The sequence below is a fragment of the Lemur catta genome, chromosome 9, assembly GCF_020740605.2.
Source record: "Lemur catta isolate mLemCat1 chromosome 9, mLemCat1.pri, whole genome shotgun sequence".
NCBI classification, from domain to species: domain Eukaryota; kingdom Metazoa; phylum Chordata; class Mammalia; order Primates; family Lemuridae; genus Lemur; species Lemur catta.
Window position 1 is genome coordinate 2,893,035 of NC_059136.1, and position 21,991 is coordinate 2,915,025.

Here is a 21,991-nt window from a genome sequence, read left to right on the forward strand (position 1 = left end):
GCAGTCTCATGAATACATCAGTTTTTGTATTAGAGTTTTGGAAATTTTTACTTAGTCCATTGATTTTTAAGTTATCAGAAACATGTTTTCAAGAGTACTTGTTAAGAGTCTTTTCCATGAATCTGACTGCAGATGCCTTTAGGGAAGAATCAAAACTGTAGGTGATGAAAATTTAGAATAGCCATGGTTAAAAATCTGATGCTAATTCATTACAACAAACAATTAATAAAGAAATTTAGTTACTTCTATTATATACAATATTTTAACATAACAACCAGAATCATGACTGACAGCATCACACCAGGATCATCAGATCTTTGTAAGTTTTACAAAATTTTTAGAACATTCATACCAACACATCCACATAAATGTAATTTTAAGATTTAGCATCGCTTATTAAAGATGACTGTTTTCCCAAATAATCGAAAACCTAATAAAGACAGCACAAAGCATAAGAAACTCTCTTAATAAAACACAAAATCTCTGTTTCCAGGCCAATTACTTAAAAGACAAAGAAAAACCTCCTGTAGTATGACTACTTCTCCTTACGGGAAGCCCATTTAGGGAACCTGGAAGTTGAATCTGATGAAAAGGTACCTGAATGTAAGTAGACACTGGAAGAGGCATATCCAAGGTTATGAATGTATACCATATTACAGAAGAATAACTTAACAAGTAAACCAGTACCTTGAGCAGAGGAATGTATGGCTTTTAGAAAGAGTAAAAGGATGTGAAATTGCCTGGTTACATAGAACAATTTAGATACATCAAGAAAAGCGAAAGCCAGGTGCGGTAGCAAGCAGCTGTTGTCCCAGCTACGTGGGAGGCTGAGCTGGGAGGATCGTTTGCGCCCAGGTTGTGTGCCTGTGACTAGCTACTGCACTCTAGCCTGCACAACGTGAGACCTGTTCTCTTAAAAAAAAAAGAAGAAGAAGAAGAAAAAAGAAAGAAAAGCCAAGAGTACAGAATCAAGTTATACTGGAGGAACCATTGTTCTTCTAAGACTTTAAGACAAATATTCTCAGTGTCAGACCACAATAGCACAGTCAGAACTGGGAAAATAAAAGATACAGGAACTGATGGAAAAGTTGAGGGAGAGAGTCACCACTTTAGTTAAGCAAAAAGAGGTACCTGTTCCAGTGGAGAAGGAAGAGGAGCAGAAGGCAACGATACAGAACCTGCAACCCAGAGGTAGAGAGATGTAGCAAAAAGCCAAACCCTTGAGAGGTGAATCTGAAAAGCTTTAGGAGGAAAACTCTACCTCAAGAAATGAAATTATCATTTTAAATGAAGAAGACAGACCTTTCAACTTGAAATTAAGTATAGAAACTGTAAAACAGGAAAAAGCTGCGGTTTAGAAGATAATTGAAAATTTAATGAAACAGATTTCAGAATTAAACTCAAAACCTCCTGCAATGTTTTTACTAAGAGTAGATTGACATTCGAAGAAAAGCTTGTTGCTGTGGTCCTATGTCAGTGCTCCCCTGACACCAATGCTAAATTCTTCGGAAAACTTATAAACAATTCCCATCCAATCCCAGCCAACACAATCACACAAAAAACTCCCTTTACAACTGCAAACCCCAAGCCCAGGAGCATGCACCAGTACAGTCCGTGGCCTTTCGGAACCAGGCTGCACAGCAGGAGGTGAGCAGCAGGTGAGCCCACGAAGCTCCATCTGTATTTACAGCTGCTCCCCATCACTCGCATCACTGCCCGAGCTCCGCCTCCTGTCAGATCAGCAGCGGCATTAGATTCTCATAGGAGCGAACCCTGCTGTAAGCTACACATGCGAGGGATCTGGGTTGAGCGCTCCTTGTGAGAATCTAATGCCTGATGATCTGAGGTGGAGCTGAGGCAGTGATGCTAGTGCTGGGGAGCAGCTGCATATACAGATTGTCATTAGCAGAGAGGTTTGACTGCACCATAAATGTAATGTGCTTGAATCATCCCCCTGCCACCTTACCCCCTCCAGGGAAAAACTGTCTTTCATGAAACTGGTCCCTGGTGCCAAAAAGGTTGGGGACTGCTGCTTCACAAGACCCATCTTTCATAAATAGACTTTCCATTATTTTCTTAAACCCCCGGTCTTTGTCCCACAATGGAAACAGTCCTGGAGAGAAGAAATCTAGTACAGAAGAAGGATGCAATAGGAGCAAAGTCCTGGGGAAGATGAAAGGAGATGGGGTTGGGAGCACAGTGCAGTGACTAGCCAGGTGCGCTTTGTCCATAGTTAGTTACACTACAGAAGAAGAGAGGCACCTACACATGAGCTGATGGGGCCCCTCTCGACTTTTGATTTATGGCCCATAAGGAAGAAAGAACATGGACATGGATGACGAGATATGACTCAGACATCAGATTCACTAGGGCAGACCCAAGTCATCCAGCCTGAAAGAGCAGCAGCCTCTACCACTGATGGATGGTTTAAGCAGGCTTAACACTTGACAGCATCAGTGTTTGAGAAAGATTTACTCAGTGCCAGGGGAAAGGCACCGTCATCCAAAGGATTAGAAAGAAAGTCAGAAGGAGTATCACTGGGCTCAGGAGGGTCACTGGTTGCTGGTACCGTGTGCAGTAAAAACATGTGGAGATGACTCTAGGAATTGCAAAGGAAGAGCCCATGGCAAAGGCATTTTTCAAAGAAGAACTGGAATATTTAGAATTGGAACAAAGCCTCCCTGATCTCATCCCTAGTACTTCCCCCAGACCCTCCCCGCCAACTCTTTTCCTGAGTTTCTATTGAAAAGCAAAATCTAACTATTCATATTTTGCTGATGTAGAATCTCTTGAATATGTTCACCTATTATTTAGCCAAATAAAGTAGTGTGTCAGGTCTGTTTACTGACAGTTTTATTTTCCAGACAAAGCATGCCAATAATAGCTTCCCCAAATACACAAGACACCCCCATACATACTTAACTTTGGGAAATACAATTGACATTCAATTTGTTAATGAAGCTGAAAAATTAAACTGAACCAACGGGGAAAAAAAATCCCTGCTTTCAAATGCATTTTAAAATCAAATTCCAAGTGATACCCTGAGTTAAATCTACTTTACAGAACAAAAAGTCATCAGTGATAAGAAATGTTTGGATTATATTGTACCCTCCAGATATTTTTAAAAAATCAAAATCAATTTGAACATCTGCCCTAGCACCCTGACTTTAAACTCACACACACACACATACACACATAGATTTATGGATTAATTTGTCAAGCAATCTATGTGGAAAGGAGCAGGACTGTTTTAGCTTTAACATATTTTCTGATGACTCCCCAGAGAATCTCATAATTTTCAAAGAATATGCTTCTCTGAAGCATTTACCCATAAATGGCCAGCCTGTAGTCAGTGATTACACAAATATGTCCAGGCCCCTTCTGCCTACTTATTTTCCTGGTTAATGCATTAATAAAGAAAGGGAGGAAAGTGAGTAAAAAGCTGTGTTAGAGGCTCCCCTTCCCTACTGTGTTGCTGGGTCACATGACAGAGGTTAAAGAGCACTGCTACATAAGGGCAAAAAGAAGTAAATTTAACATGGAACCCACAGGGTATCACCACTAGATGGTGAGCCTCAGAGAGGGAAGCAGAAAAAGGGGACAGATGAAACTGGTCCCCAGACTTTTACGGGATATAGAACAAGGCCCCTGGAGGGCAGGGCAGTCCAGAAACGGAAAGAATGTGGTGGCCGTTAGTACAGTTCCCAGGTCAGAGCACACACAGGTGTGGCCTGAGCCTCCCGCACCAACAACAAACGCTGTCAACAAAAATTATTGTGAAATAAGCATAATGCACACCAATCAGTGAGCGGTAACACTGATGTAATCTTTGTAGGCTATATTTTTATTGGTCAGGCACCGCATTTAACAGGAAACCACAATGCCATCTCTAAGCTATTTGTATTTATTTCTAATAGCTCAAGCTGTATCCCTACTAGAAGAGTAAACAGCTCTATTATAATAAAAATATCTTGGCAAGAGAAAAAAAGTATTTAATTGCAAACAGAGGAAACATGTCCTAGTCCTAAATGCTAAAGCAAAGAATTATATTTTGTCATTAGTTCAACTTATACTCTTTTCATTTATTTCTTCCTCTTTCCTGTTGGTCTCCATGTGCTGCCAAAATCATACATAATCCCTGGGGTTTAGCGTTCTTCATTCCTTGTAAGGTAAGTATGAGAATTTTTTTCTCAAACATAGGTAAAGTACCAGGAAAGAAGGAATAGTTAACTAGGTTATAAGTAATTTTACCTTTCCTGTCACTGAGAAAAATAATCTCAGTTTGCCATGGTCCTGGTTCCCTTATCTGTAAAAGATCCACTTCATCATCTTTGTCTTTCTCTGAAATGCTTTAAGTGAATTACTTAAGAATTTCAGAACTGGGATGTATATATGTGTATACAGACACACACACACACACACACACATACATACACATATACAGTATATGTACTTTGTTGAGACATTTCACATACCATACAATTCACCCATCAGAGTGTACAACCCAATGGCGTTTAGGATATTCACAGAGTTGTGCAATCATCACCACGATCAATTTTATAAGAGAGACACAGCTTTTAAATCCTCTAATTCATCATACAGAGAGAAAACCAAAGTCCAGCTGGGTTAAGTCATGTTCTCTAGGTCACAGAGCTGGTCACTGGCCGAGCCAGGCCTGGAGCCCTGGGAATTATTTAGCCACTGACATCATCTCAGGCTCCCTTTCTCCTGCCCTTGGGAAAATTCTATATGAATTAAAACTCGCTGTTAAAATGATTTCTGAGAAGAACATCTGGCATTTTTTATTATTGTGCTCCCTCTTATTGTATTAAACCGGGTCTAATTTCTCCACCAAATCAGTTGTATTGCAAGATTTCTTAAAATGACTTCTAGAACAGATTAAAAATGTTATCTATTGGGCACTTTAACCACAAAGTGTGACCAGGAAGCCCAGAGAGAATCTGTGATGTCTTTCCTTTCACAGATAAAGTCACAAATGATTTTAGCTCATGAAAATAAAAGGCTAAATTAGACCCTTTGCTCATTTCATTTTTAATGGACTGATTATGGATAGTTAAACCAAACTACCCATAATTAGAAAAATATTTCTCCAATACCAATAACTTGGGAGGATTTCAACCATTCACTTTGTTTAGTGGTCAGAAACCAACTTCAATCATCCAAGGGCTTATGTCTTGGTGATCTCTGAGATTTGCTTCTATGAAGTCTGTATCCAATAAAAAAATCTTTTTCAGAAGAGAAGGTTTGTTCCCAGCCAATGCCAGAGAAGCCAGTGCAACAAGCACAGCCAGCGATTTCTCTGGCGCTGCCCTGCCCACAGCAGCACTGCCCACAGCAGCACTCAACCTCCTGGCTGCCCCAGGGAGCTGAGAGCACTCCTCAGTACTCAGCCCACAGAAGCACTTGTTGATTGCTCCTGCACTTACACCCTCTTTCCATGATAATATCTCTCCTGTATTCTACTAGTTCTTTCTTTCCTCTGTTGCTCCACACCAAAATTTCATTTATCCAATAAATATGCATTGTGTGGTCACTGCTCAAGTACTGAGCTAAACATTGTCCCTAAAAGTGAATGCTCCCTAGAGTCTGTCTTTAGCCCACTGTGCATTTCTCATTTCTGTCTTACATTTTAAAATCTCCATTTAGTCTGGAAATGCCCCCAAATCAGCAGCTCCACAGTCTTGGCCTCACCCCTTGAGCCCCAGGTTAGGATATGCACCTGACCCCAGGCCAGTGACATCAATATCCCAAAGACCCCTCAAAGTGTTCCGGGGCCAGCGCTAGATCCACCATCTCCATCATCACCCACCGACCCCTCCTCTGGGGCTCCTGGTGGCCCTGAATAGCACCACTGTCCACCCAGTGCCCCCAGCCAGAAACAGCATCGCCCAGTTTCCTCATGGAAGGGATGTGAGTGAGGGGACAGCAGTGCCTTTCAGCCTGGGACTGAGGTTACGAGAAAAGAATCTTCTAATTCCTGCTGCTTTTCACAGGTCAATTTTTGGGAGAAGCAGGATGAAACTTCATCACAAATGTGGAATCTGAATGAAATCTGTCCACCCTGGTTCTAACAAAATTGGCGCTGGGGAAGCAGGGGCTGCAACATAAGCATCGGTGCTGCTGGGGAATAGGTTTCACAGCGTGAGCTCTGCCGGAGCTGGAAGAGACTGCAATGTTGGAAAACAAATTTGCTCGTCATCAACACACACACACACACACACACACACACACGCACGCACATCCACTGCTTGTCTCCCTGTGTTCCTGTTTCTTCTGTTCGTAACGTCCTTCCCCCTTTCCTCCCGTACCCCCAACCACAATTTCCCCTCATACTTAATTCTCAGATGACATGTCTCCTCCTCCGGGAAGCTCTCCCTAACGTCCCCACTGTGTTATCCGGCATCCTCCGTGCGCGGAGGTGTGTCTGGCACCGTTTGTTTACGCGTCTGGCTCCCTGTCTCCCCATCAGGCTGTCGGAAGCCTGGAGCCAGCCCCGGGCACACACGCGGAGGGAGGCCGCCGCGGAGAGCCCCGGCCGGGGCCAGGCGCAGTCTGGCCAAGTCCGTGCCGAGGCGCGGGAGCGCGGCGGGGCCCGGGCAGGCGCCAAGTCCACGGACTGCATCCCCGGACGCGGCAGGACGTGCCTCCCACGAGGTGGTGCCTCCCACGAGGTGCCCCCAACCAAAAGCCTGGGGACTCGAGGGAGGCCCTGTGGCCTCACACTTCCCAGGGTGCCCTCCCAGCGCCCGTCCGGGCAGGCCTCCAGGCCTCCGCACGCCCACTCTCTCCCCGTGGCCCGCCACCCCTGCGCTGTGCTCAGACCCGTCAGATTTGCTGCGGCCCACAGTAGACCCGGGGCCGGGTCGGGGAGGAGGAGGCGCCAAGCAGCCGAGGAGAGAGCGGGCGGCCCCTCACCCCGCCTCGCGCCCTCCCCAGCGGGAAGAAATGGAGCCCCGAGCAAGGCCCTCGGGGTGCCGGAATCCCAAAGGCCCGGGCGCCTGGGGGGCCGCAGCCCCCTGGCCCCCTCCCGGCCCCCGCGCCTCCCTACCTGGCTGGCTTTGTGGAACTGCTTCTTCAGCCCGGCCACCGACATCGCGGCCGCCACCGGCCCGGCCGGGTGGTCTCGGGGCTCTGCCGGCCACGCGGCCGCGACGCGCTGAGGAGCGGGCGCCGGGCCGGTCCCCGCGGCTGGGCTCCGCCGGGCCCGCCTCCCACGGCCACGGCCACGGCCACAGCCGCTGTCACACTCGCACACACGCGCGCACGCAGATGGCAACACTGCGCTCCACAGCCCCTGCGCAGCCCATTGGCCGAGCCGCGGCGGTATGCAAATGAGGCCGCTGGGGCCGCCCACGCCTCATTGTTGCGTGGGGACCTGGAGGATCTGAGCCCCGAGGACGACCCGCCTGGGAGCCGGACGTGGGGCGGGGGTGTCCTGGGGGCCTGGGGAGCGGAGCCACACAGTGCTGCTTGCTGGCGCCGGACGGCATGGCTCTGGTTTTGAGACTGTCAGGGGTACGGGGAAAGGGATCATCTCTCTGCGCTCCTGGGACATTCACTCACGGTCAACGTCGCCTCCCTCCGCCCATTTTCCGTAGGCGTAGGTTTTGAGAAAGGGACTCTCTGGAAATACGCCCAGGGAAGGAGAGACGCAACAGGACAAGAGACCTGCAGTAGGAGGAGGCAGTCTGTGGGCGGCGGGCTTTCTTCTCTGTCCACACAGTGCTCTGGGGACAATGTGCTCAAACGTCGTGGTCCTCTGGGAGCCCTAGAGTTGTGGCGTGATTTACTCATAAATAAGGTGCTCGCCTTCCTGGTGTGTTAAGCCCACTGTCGCCTGCATTAAGAGCAGCTATCTTCAAGGTGCTGTAAACAGCGCGTTCCATACCCCAGAGAATCCATCAGATCAGGCCCCCTCGCTAAGCCCTCCCAGGTATGTCAGTCACAGAGCTTCACTTGGCACAGGTCCAGAGGTCAAGGCGCTCACAAGCCCAGGTCCAGCCAGGGACATGGGGAGCATTGCGTTGACCCTCGTGTCAAAGCTATCCCCAACAGGTCCAGCATCTTCGCTGAATCTGGCCTACAAACGACATGAGGTCTCCCAAGACCTAGAACCCACTTTTGGCAACACTTTCCGCTGGAAAAAATAAACAAAAATCTTCGTCCTTCAATCTCCACCTAAAAGAAATTCCTCTTTCTGAGTCCTCACCAGGTCCCATCTGGGGTGACCAGCAGCCCCTGTCTGCCCTGGACACTTCTGGTTTACTCCTGTGCCCTGGTGTCCACTGTGCTATAGCATTTCTCGGGGACAAAAGTCAGGCGGCCTCTCCCCTGGCTGTGAGCGCCCAACCCCCAGTCGGGGCTGAGTCTTTATCCCTGACATCATCCTAGTGAGGACTGGGCGAATAACTACACCACTCTGTGCCTCACCACTTTCGACTCCAGGATGTGGACTGGAATCAGCGGTGCTCTTTTTCTGACACCAGCGAAAATGCATGAACTTAGTAGAGATGGCAGGATGAGGCCCCCCACCCCCGCCCCCGCCCCCGTCGGAGCCTTGGTTAGTATGACTGGTTCAGTGAGCACCGTGGCCTCGACTGGCAGAGGTATGGTTGACACCGGCCACAGATAGATAACCAGAAGGTGTGAGAGTAGTGACAGTTGGATCAGAACAGCATAGCAAAATGACCTGTCCACACAACAGTCCAAACCTCACTCGACAGAGGGCTCCACTGCAGGCTACCCAGTCCCTAAGGCAGAGAGCCAGCGGGGGTCCAGGACAGGAGGGTCTCTCTTATACTGGGCTAGTCCAGGGCTACATGTGCTCCACTGCCTTCTTTCTCCATGCCCAAGAGGGGTTCAAATAGTGCAGGTTCTAAGGAACTTCCTCCTCAACCAATCTGGCTCTGTGCTCTTTGAGAAGGGGATGGGTTTTTTAAAAAATACAGCTATTAACATTTCTTCCATGGTTGCTAGTATATTCAAGTTTCCTGCTTCAGTTAATTTTGGTAATTATCTCCTTTATTAATCAAGTGTAGAGCTGTCATTTTAAACTTTGGAATTCTTCCTACATCTTTTTTCCCTTTGTAAAAGTATTTGTGGTTTTTCTTAATTTTTCTGTAATTAGACTCATTGGAGGTTTGCCAACTTTATTGGTTTTTTTAGAATAATTTTTTAATTTATTTATCATTGCTATAGATTTTTTTCTCTCATTGATTTCTTTCTTTATTCTTATACATTCCTTCAGTTTTGTTCAAAAGACTATTCAGAGTTTGAGGTTATTAACAATAGAAACTGACTCTAGTTAACGTAAGCAGGAAAAGAACGTTTGGGGAAGGGTGTCACCAGCCCAGAGATCCACAGGAGGCGTGGAGGGATTAAGCAGGAACTAGGAATCAGAGCCCTGAGATGGACATGTTATCCAGAAGCAGCTTGACTGGGATGCAGTGGCTCTGCCACTGAACGCTGGGGGTGGCTACCAGAATGCAGGCTATTCTTTCAGGCACTCCCTTCAGCTGCGAAGTTCCAGTGCACTAAGTGCAGATGATGTGCCCAGCCTCCAAGATTCACACCATGGTGGATTTCCCAAATATAGGAACAAGCTTCAGAGGCTAGGCAGCCAAAAAAAAAAAAAAAAATCTAAAAAACAGCAACAACAAATGTCTACTGAAGTTGATCTGGGTCTCCTTAATCTCTTTAGTTGAATACGTAGTTTATTTTTATCCTTTCTTGTTTTATATCAGTATATTATAAAACTATGAATGCTCCTCCTGAATGTGGCTTTGGTTTCATACTTGTTCAGGAGTAATACAGATCTTCTGATTATTTTCTAAATAAACTTATAATTATAGTTTTGAGTTCCTCTTTGATCCAAATGTTATTTACGGCAATTTTTAAAAAATCTTTTCAAAGAGGTTTGACTTTTTTTATTCATGATATATTAAATTCTATATTTGTGGTACTATTGTCAAATAACACATCTTGAAGGGTTTGTGTTTTTACATAGCCTGTTATGTTAAATTATATATACATATCATAGAGGTTTGAGATGATGTGCATTCGCAGTGTCTAGCATACAGTTTTTCAAATTATCTGTAACAAGAGCATGTATTCTACCATAGCTCCTACCTCAGAGGAAAATTTCAAGCTCATGCTAGCTGGAGCCACCTTGGTGAGGTCAAGGCTTTCCCTTCATATCACGATCACATCTTCAGTCACCTAAGGGCCCGTAGCTCCTGTGGTTAGGTGAGAGGCATGCAAATGTCCTGGACTATTTTGCAGAGCTGTCTACATGGGATGGAACTAGTGGGGACTGGGAAGAGCCCTGAAGCACAAACATCACTTAACTGGAGGGTCTGTGGGCATTTGTTGGTCTTCACAGGTCAATGACAAGAGGGACACTATGGCTGTCTCTGGCATTCTGCCAGATGTCTCACGTTCTGGCAGGGGTTTGAGTGTTCTCTCATGTTCTTTTTCTTGTAGTCCTTGGTTCTCACCTCCCCTTTCTCCTCCCTGGTCCACAGAGTGCTACGCTTAGGCCACCTTTTGTGTCTAGCAAGTATTTGTATCTGATTCTATAGCAAGTGACTCACATCTCTCTGGGGGTGGGTAGAGCAGAAGAATTCTGGGTATGGGGTGCAGGGGAGGGAAGCATGCTGATTGATGTTTCAAAATATTATCCCATCATATAGCCCATAAATCAAGTCTTCTGAGCATATTCAAATGCTCTGTATCACAATACGTTTCTACTCACTTGTCAATGATTAAGAAAGGTATTGTATTCTACTTTACAGTCTCTTGCTATAATTGTGATGATATCTGTTGTACAATATATTTGAGAGTTTTGCTTTAAACATTTCAGTGCTATGGTATTCTGCTTATAGGTGTTTATGACTGTCATATCTTCCTTGTCAATTTTTCCTTGTATCTATAGAAAATAACATGTTTTGTCCTATTTATGGCTTTTTGTCTTCTATTTTACTTTGTCATATAGCCATATTTGTATCTTTTTTTGTATGTGCTTCCCTGTGTCTTAATTGGTCCTTTATTTTTGACCTTTCATTTTGTTGTAGACATGTGCTCTTATAAAAAGAATAAAATTTAATTTTGTTTTGGACCAAAATATGTCATTGCCTTTTCCTAGAGAGATTTAAAGCATTTACATTTATTATGAAAAGGATATATTTGGTCTTAGCTTTGTCATTTTATGGTATGTTATTTTTTTCTTTTACATAATTCTTTCTTCTATCATTATTATTAATATCTATCTATTACTCAGATTTTCTTTGCTTTTTCTTCCTGTTTGCCTTTGGAAGTTATACATCCATATTTTTATTCGATGAAAAATTACCTCTGGAATCATATTTGAAACAATCATGCTTAATATTTTAGTATATATTTTTATAGTCTTTTCCTTGTGCAAAATTGAAACATAACAGTGTCATGACTATGCATAGTGTATTTTCTTCTTTGTTCTCTTAGGTACAGGAGCATTTCCTATATTTTCTGGTCTTCACACACATCATTTTCATGAAAGCTTAGTAAACCAATGATGAAATTATAATATTTGATCATTTCCTATTATTACACATTTAAAGGTTTTTCCCCTAAAATTTTCATGATTTAAATTATGCTGCATTAAACACCTTTTTCCCTATTAGAGTTTTCTTTCTGTATTTGGAAAAGTTCCTTAGGATGGACTCTGAGATGTAGAATCAGTGTATCAAAGGTTTTGAACAATTCTAAGTGCAAATTAATATATATACGTAGCACAGTTTTAATTGTTCCCATAATACGTAATCATTAGAGAAAAGTCTTGTAAAAAAAAAAAAAAGTAGAGGAGTGAGGACACAGAAAAACATGGATTTGTGTCTTTCATTTTCCTTGAATTAAATTCCATGTCATCAAAAAGCCTATCAACCTATAGCCTGATTCAAGCTCCAGACTGCAGTTATTGGCAGTCCTTGGGGAGCTGAGTTCAAATGCTGACATCTTACATTAACCCTAAAATGTTAGTTTACCCATGACCTCTCTATTTCTAGCTTTATGTTTCTCTTTTTCATGAAAAAAAAAAGCTCTCACCCAGACTCCTTTCTCAGGAGGTATCCGGGGTTACTCGTGCATGAAAAGGCGGGATTTGGCCTGCTGCATAGCTATTGCACAGTGTGCCAAGTATTTAGATAAACCAGACCCAGAAGCATTCTTTCCCTCCATTTAATATTCTCACATACCTGGCTGCAGCAGAAAGCTGAAAGCATGGATACTGTTTTGCTTTCCTTGTAACTTCATAGGCCTTTTTTTTGTCTCCCACATCTGGGAAAGATGTGTGCCCATCAATGAGGTAACACCAGACATGATGAATCCCAGATGTTGAACAAGGCAATTTGCCTTGAACTTACAAGATCACAACTGAGAGCAAATGTATAGATTTTCTTCACTTATTGTTTTACATGAAGCTGAGGGAAAATCAACTGATGAGTTCAGAGAAGGCCAGAGAGACTTTTCATTTTAAAATGTAGAGGAAAAAAACTGAAGTATTTTCATTTATTTAAAAATGATGATTGGGTAAGGGGCAACATTTCAACAATAAAAACAAGTGTAATTAACTAGTGAATTAATGCAAATCAGTTACCTACAATACATGACTCCATTATTCTGGACCCTACAAACATTCAGGTAGAATTCTGAGTCACACTGTAATTCTAATTAGCGTTTGTTAATTACGTAGGTGCCATTTTACATTTCCGTATTTTATCCCTGAGGATTTATTTTTCACTTCTAATAAATAGATGCATAAAGTTTGTGTTGAGGGTGAAGAATTAAGTCCTGCTGTGCAGATGACTTTGATAAACCACTGCTGCCACCTTTCGGTGTTAATGAGAAGTGACAGAGGTAAACGTTTCTGAACCTATTAGAACATAAGCTTATCAGACTGGTTAGTTTCCTGTCATTTATTTGTACTGCTAACTTTTCGAAGCGCACGCTAACACCTTTAGTCTTGACACAGAAGCTCATTTGAATGGTGTTGAGTGCAAAAACCGTTGCTACGGAAACTTGCAGTACTTACTGGAATAATCTTAATTTCCATCTCTGTGGCATTAGCCAGATAGGTAGAAAAACAAATAGAAAAGGGTGAAATGGCACCAAAGAAGGAATTTCAAGAAGAACAAGGCCACTGGAGCCAATGGTCACAACAGCAGCTCCTGCATCCAGTTCCATCATTTTCCATTTACTCCTTTACTCACTATGTTCCCTTCCATAGCACTTTGTCCACTGGATATTTATATATGTGCATTTTTAAAATTGTTTACCATCTGTCTCCTTTGGCCAGAATGGATAAAAGCTCTAGGGTAATGCTGTTCAGTAGAACTTTCTGTGATGATGGAAATGCTCCAACCTGCACTGTCCAATACCAGCAACCGCTGGCCAGCGTGGCTATTGACCAGTGAAAAGTTCGCAGTTGAGGCTTTTAATGTTTAATTTAATTTTAATTAATTAAAATTTAAACAGCCATGTGTGGCTAGTAGCTACTGTGTTGGACAACACAGTGGCAGAAAGGCAAGGGACTCATCTGCTTTATTTATTGCCACGTTCCCAATGCCAGAAAGCACTTGAAATCCAAGAGCTGCCCAATAAACATCTTCATTTAATGAATAAATAAATGACCATGGAAAGAGAAGATGAGGACTTAAAGTAATGTATTGGATTCAGCACGGAGTTGGGGGGTGATGATTAAAGAGGAGTGGTGGCAAATGTGAGGTGTCGTCATGTTGTACCTTAAAGGAGATGTGAGCAATGGTCCTCCCAGTGCCAACCTTCCTAGAATGGTGTGAGTCATCTCTGCAGCCAGAGGGTGGACTAAGGGTTAGAATCCTGCCCTGATGTTCAGAAGAGGGGGGAGCACAGAAAATAGGTTTTCCCATGGGGACATCTGGCCAGGCGTGCACAGCAACTGTCACAGGGGACAGGAAATTCTCATCTGGTGTGGCCTGGTCCCTGATCTTGGGACGGCCCTCGCTCCTTAAGTGGACTATGAGGTCGATGGCAATGACTTCACCAGTGTCGCAGGACCCAGGGAAGCTTTGTGAAATGCATGAGACATTTCCATTAGCATCATTATTATACACAGCTTGATTCCTTTTCTGGTCACTGTCAGGGTTGTGTGGAAGTGTGTGGGCCTTCATTGGCCAGGGAGAGTCTCGCCCTAAACCCCACCAGTCCAGGCTTCTTTATAGTCCTGTCTGTCTCTACTCCAGCCACCACCTGGGACGAATGCTCTAACTGTGCCCATTGTCCCCATTTCCCCTTGGGAAAAAATGCCAAATTCCTTTTATAAAATGTGCTCAGTGAATACACAGAAGACACTATCAGGATTTAGAGGCAATGGCTATGGAATTATACTGCACTGAACTATGCTAAGAGAATCTAGAAAGAATGACACATTCAATTTTACAAAAAGAATGGTTTCCAGGCCACTAAAATGTGTGTTTTCTCCACCCGTTTTTCTATAAGCCATAGAAAAATAAATCCCCAGATTGACTTCATATGTCTCTTTTCACTGTGCTTAGCGTCCGGTATTTCAAGAGTCTCCCCTTGTGCTGTATATGCACTAATCATACAAGAAAATGTACACAGTGTCCACCCCGCATTGATTTGCGTTTTGGTCATTCCATGGCTACTATGATCACGGTCTATAGGGGGCAGTGAGGGACCTCAGAGTGAAACAGCAGAACTAGGATTCCCACAGTTGAGTGTGTGATTCCCCAGCTCTCTAAAGCAGAGCTTTATGATCCCTAACGTGCACAAGAATCCCCCAGGAAACTGGTTAGAATGCGGGTTCTGACTGCCTGAGTCTGCAGAAGGGACCGAGGCCCGAGCCTCTGCATTTCTAGCAAGCTCCCAGTGATGCCGGTGCTGCTGGGCAGGGACCACACCGAGAGTGGCAAGGCTGTAAATGGCCAGTCCCCACAGCCTCGCAGAGACCCAGGACGTGGCGCTTCTATTCAACACACATTCGTTACACAAGCAGTGAGCACGCAGGGCCAGCAGCTCCTGGGTATTGAGGAACTGAATGGATGGAAAACAACCAAGTTCCAGGTAGGTGTTTCCGTTGGCCATGGGGGTATCATTTTCTCTCCTGAGGCTCAACATCTCTGCAGGTAAACTTCAGAGGCCATTACATTTGTCATCACCATGGCCCAGGTAGGAATCTGAGCCTGGTTTTGCCAGATTTTGCCCAAAGAATAGAATGTGCCCTCACCCATGAAGCAGCCACCTTCCATGGCCCAGGTCCTAAAAGGCCCCTGGATATGCAAGGGGGAAGAATTCACAGACAGACCCTCCATGCACTCTCATGGCAGCTCTTCCAGATACCTACGACCAAGTCGGGATGAAGAGACAGAGCTCAGAGAGATGAAATATCACCCAACAAGATGTGACTGACCCGCCTCCCAGGCTCTGGCTGCAGAAGCCCACACACAGGCCTGGAGAGAACCAGGATTTGGATACATCTGAGCAGTGGTCTCCAACCTTTTGGGCACCAGGGACCGGCTTTATGGAAGACAATTTTTCCATGGACTCGGGTGGGGTGTGGTGGGGTGTCGTGGGTTGAGGAAGGGTGATGCAGAGCTCAGGCAGTGACAGCGGCCCGTTTCCTAACAGGCCACAGACCAGTACCGGGCTGCAGCCCAGGGGTTGGGGACTGCAGTATTTGAGTATCCCTTGCTCTAAAGTACACTACAGCTCATTCATCAACTCATCCATTCAACACACATTTATTGAGCACCTGTGTGTGCCCAGCCTTGTGTTGGGGGTGGGACAGTAAAGATAAATGAGAGTTTGTCCTACAGAAGCTCACATTGGAAATACGTGGGCAGGTTTCCATGGAGTGTCCCATGTGGTCTTAGGAAAATACAGAATCTAGTGAGGGGCTGGAGTCCAGCAAGTCCCTGCCACTGACCCGTGTAGGTACCTCGCCCTGACCAGAGGGACACAAGACTATTAGACTACTCATTTGCTATTACATGGTGTGTATTTGGAGACTGGATTACGTTGTGCCCTAATGTGACCTTTATTTCATTATAGTCAGTGGTGGCTTTATTCTCCTCCCTATTAGACTCTGAGCTGGGAAAAAATGGCCTAGTAAGCATGTGTTGGACCCACTGGCATTGTCCCATCCTGGTGATTTTTCCTGACCCCTGACCTGGACCCTTCCTCACACACAAGGACCCCCTGCCTACCCACAGCAGGGAACAAGAGCTGATGGAGGGCGTGCAGGGTGCTGTCGTGCACACTCTATCACCCACCCGCCCCATGGACTGTGAGCTCACTGTGATCAAGCTTCTGGAAGAGGAAGCATGCTGTGCCCACTACTCAGTCCATACACACCCCCAGTACTATAGACCCGGACAAATTCTGTCTCCCCACCAAAAAAAAAAAATAAATAAGACATCAACGAATGCCTTAAGATCATACCCATAGTGTTTTTAGAGCAGGAACAGACTAACTTTAAAGTTCATTGAGTTTTAGGCAAAACGGATGTAAGCTGTTAGAAATCAGGGTACTGTTTACCCCTGGGAGGGGCATTCAAGGTGGGAAGGGGGCACGATGAGGCTTTGCGTGCTGCTAATGTTCGGGTTTTCAGTCTGGGTTCATGAGAGGGTTAGTTTTGTGAAAATCTGTTGAAATCTGTGCACTTTTCTATATACAAAACAAAATTAAATAAAGTTCATAATTTTAAAAGATTTTGACTGCATATAGCAGCAATTTTTAAAACAGAAATTAAATCATAATGCTTAGCTCATTGACAATGAACAAATGCCCTGAACTTTCTCCCTTGCAGGTCCATCACTTCTGTTTGAGAACAAAACAAATCACCAATCACCTAATCCTGGCCACCCTCATGCATACATTTAAGGCTAAAAACTTCAAACACGGCCCTCCTCTCCTGCTCTCCATTCTTCTTTGGCCCTTCCCCCCACCCCCACACTTGTCGGATGACCTCATGTGATTTTTATATAGAAAATTGAGTCCATCTGGTGTGAGTTCCCTGCAGACCCCTCATCTCCACTTGAATGTGATCCTGAGAACCTCGTCTTCCTCTCACACTTCCTCCTGATTGTGAGGAAAAGGAGCCCCCTCCCTCCTTCTCTCCGCAGCCTGGCCCTGACGCACACCCCCAGGAGGGAGCATGCCCCCGCAGGGCAGCAGGTGTCAGATGCTCCAGATCTGGCCCCAGCTCATTTCCCAAGATCTTCAATTTCAGGAAAAAAATCTGAGACTCTTCCCTACTCCTGGAGGATGTTGGTAGGATTTTCCCCTGGGACCTGTGGGGTCACCTTTTATACAATCTTGACTCTGATTTTCATCTTATGTTTCCTTGATTTACCGACATGGGGTCTAATTTTAAGGGACTTTGGAAGTTTAGATATTCAGGCTCTTGCAAATAATTTAATTAAATGAGCTGAAATACTTGAGTTTCTCTGAATACCTAGAACCTTCTTAACTGTCTAAACTAGGTATTTCAGCTCTGCAGTCTCAGAGTTCATGGTCCAGGCCTTGTCCCTCTGTCCTTCGCAAGACCCAGATAAAGTGTATAGTGGAGAAGCACCAGGTGCCACCCAACCTGGGTCCCAACTTGCTGAGGGGCCCTGAAGATCCCAATTTGCCTAAATGCCAAAGCATCAATTCCCTTAATGACACATTTTCTAAAATTTACAGTTGTACAATCTATTCTAGCTCACATACTATAATGTAGCCCTTGCTCTCAGGGCTACCCTTAGCCCCTGTAGCATTTGTGGGATTCCATGGGCACTTAACCTAGGCAAGGAAGTATAAGCTTCGTTCCTTGACTAGGCACATTGTCCAGTGCACAACCTGCACAACTGCTCATGGGTTCCCTGTCCATTCTTTTGGAGATATTTTGAGTAACTTTTGATGTCTTTCTGCTTCCTCTACTTTTGATCATATCAGTAACTACTTTTTAGCCAATCCTTCTAAGGTACTTCGACTTTATTTTTTTATGTTTCTAGTACATGTTTAACAAATTCTTAGAATTTATATCCAAGGTATCAGATTTATCTCTTTGAAGTGTCTTAATTCCACTTTACTGTTTAAAAATGGATTTTATGGAACTTAGTACACCATAGGGAATTATTAAGCAAATTATGGCATACGGAGGGTTTACATCAAATTAGTGATGCCTGCCCAGATGGTTAGAATGAAAAGAGGCAAGAAGTATAACATAAGTTCATTCAGTTCCTTTGCACTTTGTTTTTAAAGATGTACAAATAAATAAATAAAAGGATTAGGCATCACAAAATACTAATTAATACATCCAACAATATTTGCTTGAATCTTAAAGTTCTTTTTGTAATTTTTTTCTCTCCTCCATTCTCTTCCTAGAGCCCAGACCCTCCAAGGCTAAGATAACTGAAAAGGATGCTCATAATATAACCCAAGTCTTAGAAGAAGGCAGACACTCTCCAGGATAATAAAATACAGGAGATATGCCAACAGCTCATGATATCTGATATGTTTTAGAGAACCCACCTGGAGAACAGATGACCACAGTGGCCTTTTTCCATCCTACCAGCAGGATCTGAGGCTCCCTTTACCCTGTCTCCAGGAACGGGTCTGGGTAAAGCAGGAAAACCCACTCCAAAGGCCTAATCCATGGACTGACAATGCACACCCAAGACCGTGACCAAGAGCAGCACTTCAGGGAGAAGGGATAAAAGGACTTCGAGCAGGAGGTGGCAAGGAAGAGACCCAAGGGGAACTCTTTTTGCTTCTGCACTGAGCAGAGTCCTTATGGACCACAGGCAAATTTGGAAGACATACTGAGAAGACAGATAAACATGACTGGCTATACAGGGTGCCCCCAATCTAGGAATAAGTCCTGCCACTCATAAGTGGTACATGGGGATGAGCTGGGTAGAGGAATCCCTAATCACTCCCATTTACTCCAGATACAATCGTGCACCATGTAACGATGGTTCAGTCAATGGCAGATAGCATACATGACAGTGGTACTATAAGACTATAATACCATATTTTCACTGTACCTTTTCTATGTTTAGACACACAAATGCTCACCATCATGTTGCAATTGTCTACAGCACTCAGTGCAATAATATGGTGTACAGGTTTGTAGCGTAGGAGCAATAGGCTGTCCCATATAGCCTAGGTGTGTGGTGGGCTACACCATGTAGGATTGTGTAAGTGCACTCCATGATGTTCCCACAATGATGATACCACCTAACGACGAGTTTCTCAGAACTAGCCCCATTGTTAAGCGACACATGACTGGAGGTCGATTCTGTCACTTGAACTATGAAGTTAAGAATTTATGCAAGTTTTCACTCATACCAGGCAGATGGAACACACAGGTTTACCTCCAGCTCTTCCCAAAGCCTCAGAGAAGGACACTGAAGGAATAAGAAAGAGAATGAGAGATGGCAGACTAGAGAGATGTCAACCAAATTTGGGAAACTGAAAAGTCGTTGAATGAATGGTACTAACTAACCGAGCTGTGAAGGCAAAGATCTGACCCCCTGCAGGGAAAGAAGCTGGTCAACAGAAACCGATGACTCACAGCCCGGAAACCTGCACAGTTTCAGGAATTGAGGCACAGGTACTCGCAAAGGGAGATGATAGGCTGGGTCAGGCCGTGCAGGGCTGATGGCAGGAATGGCTCCAGAAGGGCTATCTGCAAGGGAAAACCGTGGAACTCACAGGTTACTTTAGCGAGTTTGACTGCAGAACAGGAGTGCTAGAGTTCCTTACAGGGGTCCCCAACCTATGGTGAGTTGTGTAATTATTTCATTCTATATTACAATGTAATAATAATGGAAATAAAGGGCACAATAAATGTAATGCACTTAAATCATCCTGAAACCATCCGCCCATCCATGGGAAGCTGATGAGCTAAGAGAGAATACTCATTTTCCCTTTCAGACGTGCCCCTCTCCCGCAAGTGGAGCTAAGAAATGACCTGAGAAATGGGGCTTAGGAAGAGCATTCCAGACACAAGTGGAGCATGTTGCAAAGGCCCTGCACTAGGAGTGGGCATAGAGCAGAAAGAAAATCAGGGTGCCGGACCCCTCGGAGGATGCACGGTGTGAAATGAGGCTTCAGCCAGACTATGCAGGGTCTTGCAGGTCCTGTTAAAGACTTGGGTCTGAATCCTAGATATAAAGATAAATAATTACAATGTTAAAGCAGTAACCAGATGAGTGGTCTGGTCACATCGGCTGCATCTGTGGAGGAATGTAAGCGTGAGGAGCAGACTGGAGGGGCCCTGGCACGGAGGCGATGGCTTAGACATGAGGTGCTAGCAGGTCAAGCCAGGGTGGTTCTGGGAGGTGGAGAGAAATGAAAGGATTCCAGAGAAATTCTCAGGTAAAAGTGGCAGGATCTGATGACAGATTGAATGAAGGGAAGGAGATGTCAGCCATGATCCCTCACCCCTGAGGCTGCCAAGAGTTTACTCAGTTTTTCTCCTTCTCAATTGCCTTTTTTGGAATAGGCAGATGCTCCAAAGGGAAAAGAAACCCCAAATGCTAAGCTCGTATTTCAGGTTTTCGTTTGCCTCCAAAATCTCAGCACACTGTCATTTTTCACTGCTTAGTTGTGTCTCTGGTGCCTCAAGAAGACTTTATACTTTGTCCAGATTTTCTAGCTGTTCCCCGGGGCAGGCCGGCCTGAGTTACGAAGCCTGTCACTACCTGAGTGGAAGATGCAGTCTATGCCCACCTCAGAGACTTCGCTCCCCCCACTCCTCTGACTCCCTCACAGAGGTACTGAGCTCTGGGAGTCAGGACCCAAACTCTAGCCCAGACTCCTCTGCTAACTTTCCCCGTGATCTCAGGCATGTCCCTTCCCCACCCTGAGCCCCAGTTTTCTCATGTGGAGTCTACCTCAAATACCTTGTGATGTAAGGTAGAATGTAAGTACATGCTGATGTTCGTTCCGAGTGAGGTGACCTAAGATCGTAAGACCCATGTGAGAGCCATGTCCTGTAGCCTCTGCCACCAGCCACGACCCTGAGACTGCAGCTCATCAGGCTCCACGAAAACTTTGAGGCGGCCGCTCCACAGAGCCTGACATTCCTGGCACACTTTCCAACCTCACAGCCGCTGATCCAGGTTTTGTGAGGCCTGAAGCTTATATAATTTGGATAATTTGGGAGACTGTCTTAAAAAAATACTATAGAACAAATAAAAATGAGGTATAAAGGTGAATATTTAGAATAAAAAAAGAAATGTCAGTAAATTCAAATTTAAGAGCTAACATATATCTGTATTAATCAAGGTTCACATAGAAGGCAAAATTCACAAAAGAATTTGAACAGGTAAAGTTTAATATAGAGAATTATTCCCTGATAATATGGGATTAACTCCTAAGGGGTAAAGAGAGCACTGAGAGTATAGGAATAGTGGTTAAAGGGAACAGCCATGACCTCTAGGGCCGAGGGTACCAAAGGAAGTAATAAATTTTGGAAGAGTCTCTCCAGGGCTGAGCGTCAGAGCTTGATAGTGAGGGTGTGGGTGTTCTCAGTAAACCCAGTGATGCTGGAGAAGTTTGCTGAGGTGTCACAGGCCAGGTCTAGCAAGCAGTAGAACCACCTGCTGGCGTGTGGACTAGACTTGCTGGGAAGGTTGCCTGTCAGGGGACCAGGGAGATCGCTGGGAAGCTGGCTGGAGTGTTGGCAGAACTCACTGGAAGCCACCTACCGGGGTGGTCCTGAAACTTGCTGGGGTAAGTGCCACAGGGTGTGGCCAAAGCCTCAGAAACAAAAAGAGAAGAAAGCATACCAGAAATAGTGGGCCCTTTGTCTCCCACTGTCTCTCAACCACCCTCCTCTGACAAAGTTGGGCATTATGCTCGCAGGTAAAGGAGAAACGTCTGCATAGCCTGGTTCTGGTTGTACAAAGCAGAGTGAAGAAGGCTGGTAGGAGCAGAGAGGCAG

General features: G+C 44.9%; 1 protein-coding gene across 3 annotated transcripts in view; it reads right to left on the reverse strand.

Annotated features, from left to right (window-relative positions):
- The window catches only part of SH3GL3 (SH3 domain containing GRB2 like 3, endophilin A3), a 151,725-nt gene that overhangs the window by 109,766 nt on the left and 19,968 nt on the right, over positions 1-21,991 (reverse strand). For 2 of the 3 annotated variants that reach the window (XM_045561570.1, XM_045561573.1), the window contains exon 1: positions 7,070-7,412. The exons of the other annotated variant lie outside the window; for it this stretch is intronic. In XM_045561570.1, the coding sequence (XP_045417526.1) occupies positions 7,070-7,114 (45 nt within the window). In that variant the 5' untranslated portion in view covers positions 7,115-7,412. Of the gene's footprint in view, positions 1-7,069; positions 7,413-21,991 lie in introns of those variants that run through there. 3 annotated transcript variants of the gene reach the window in all.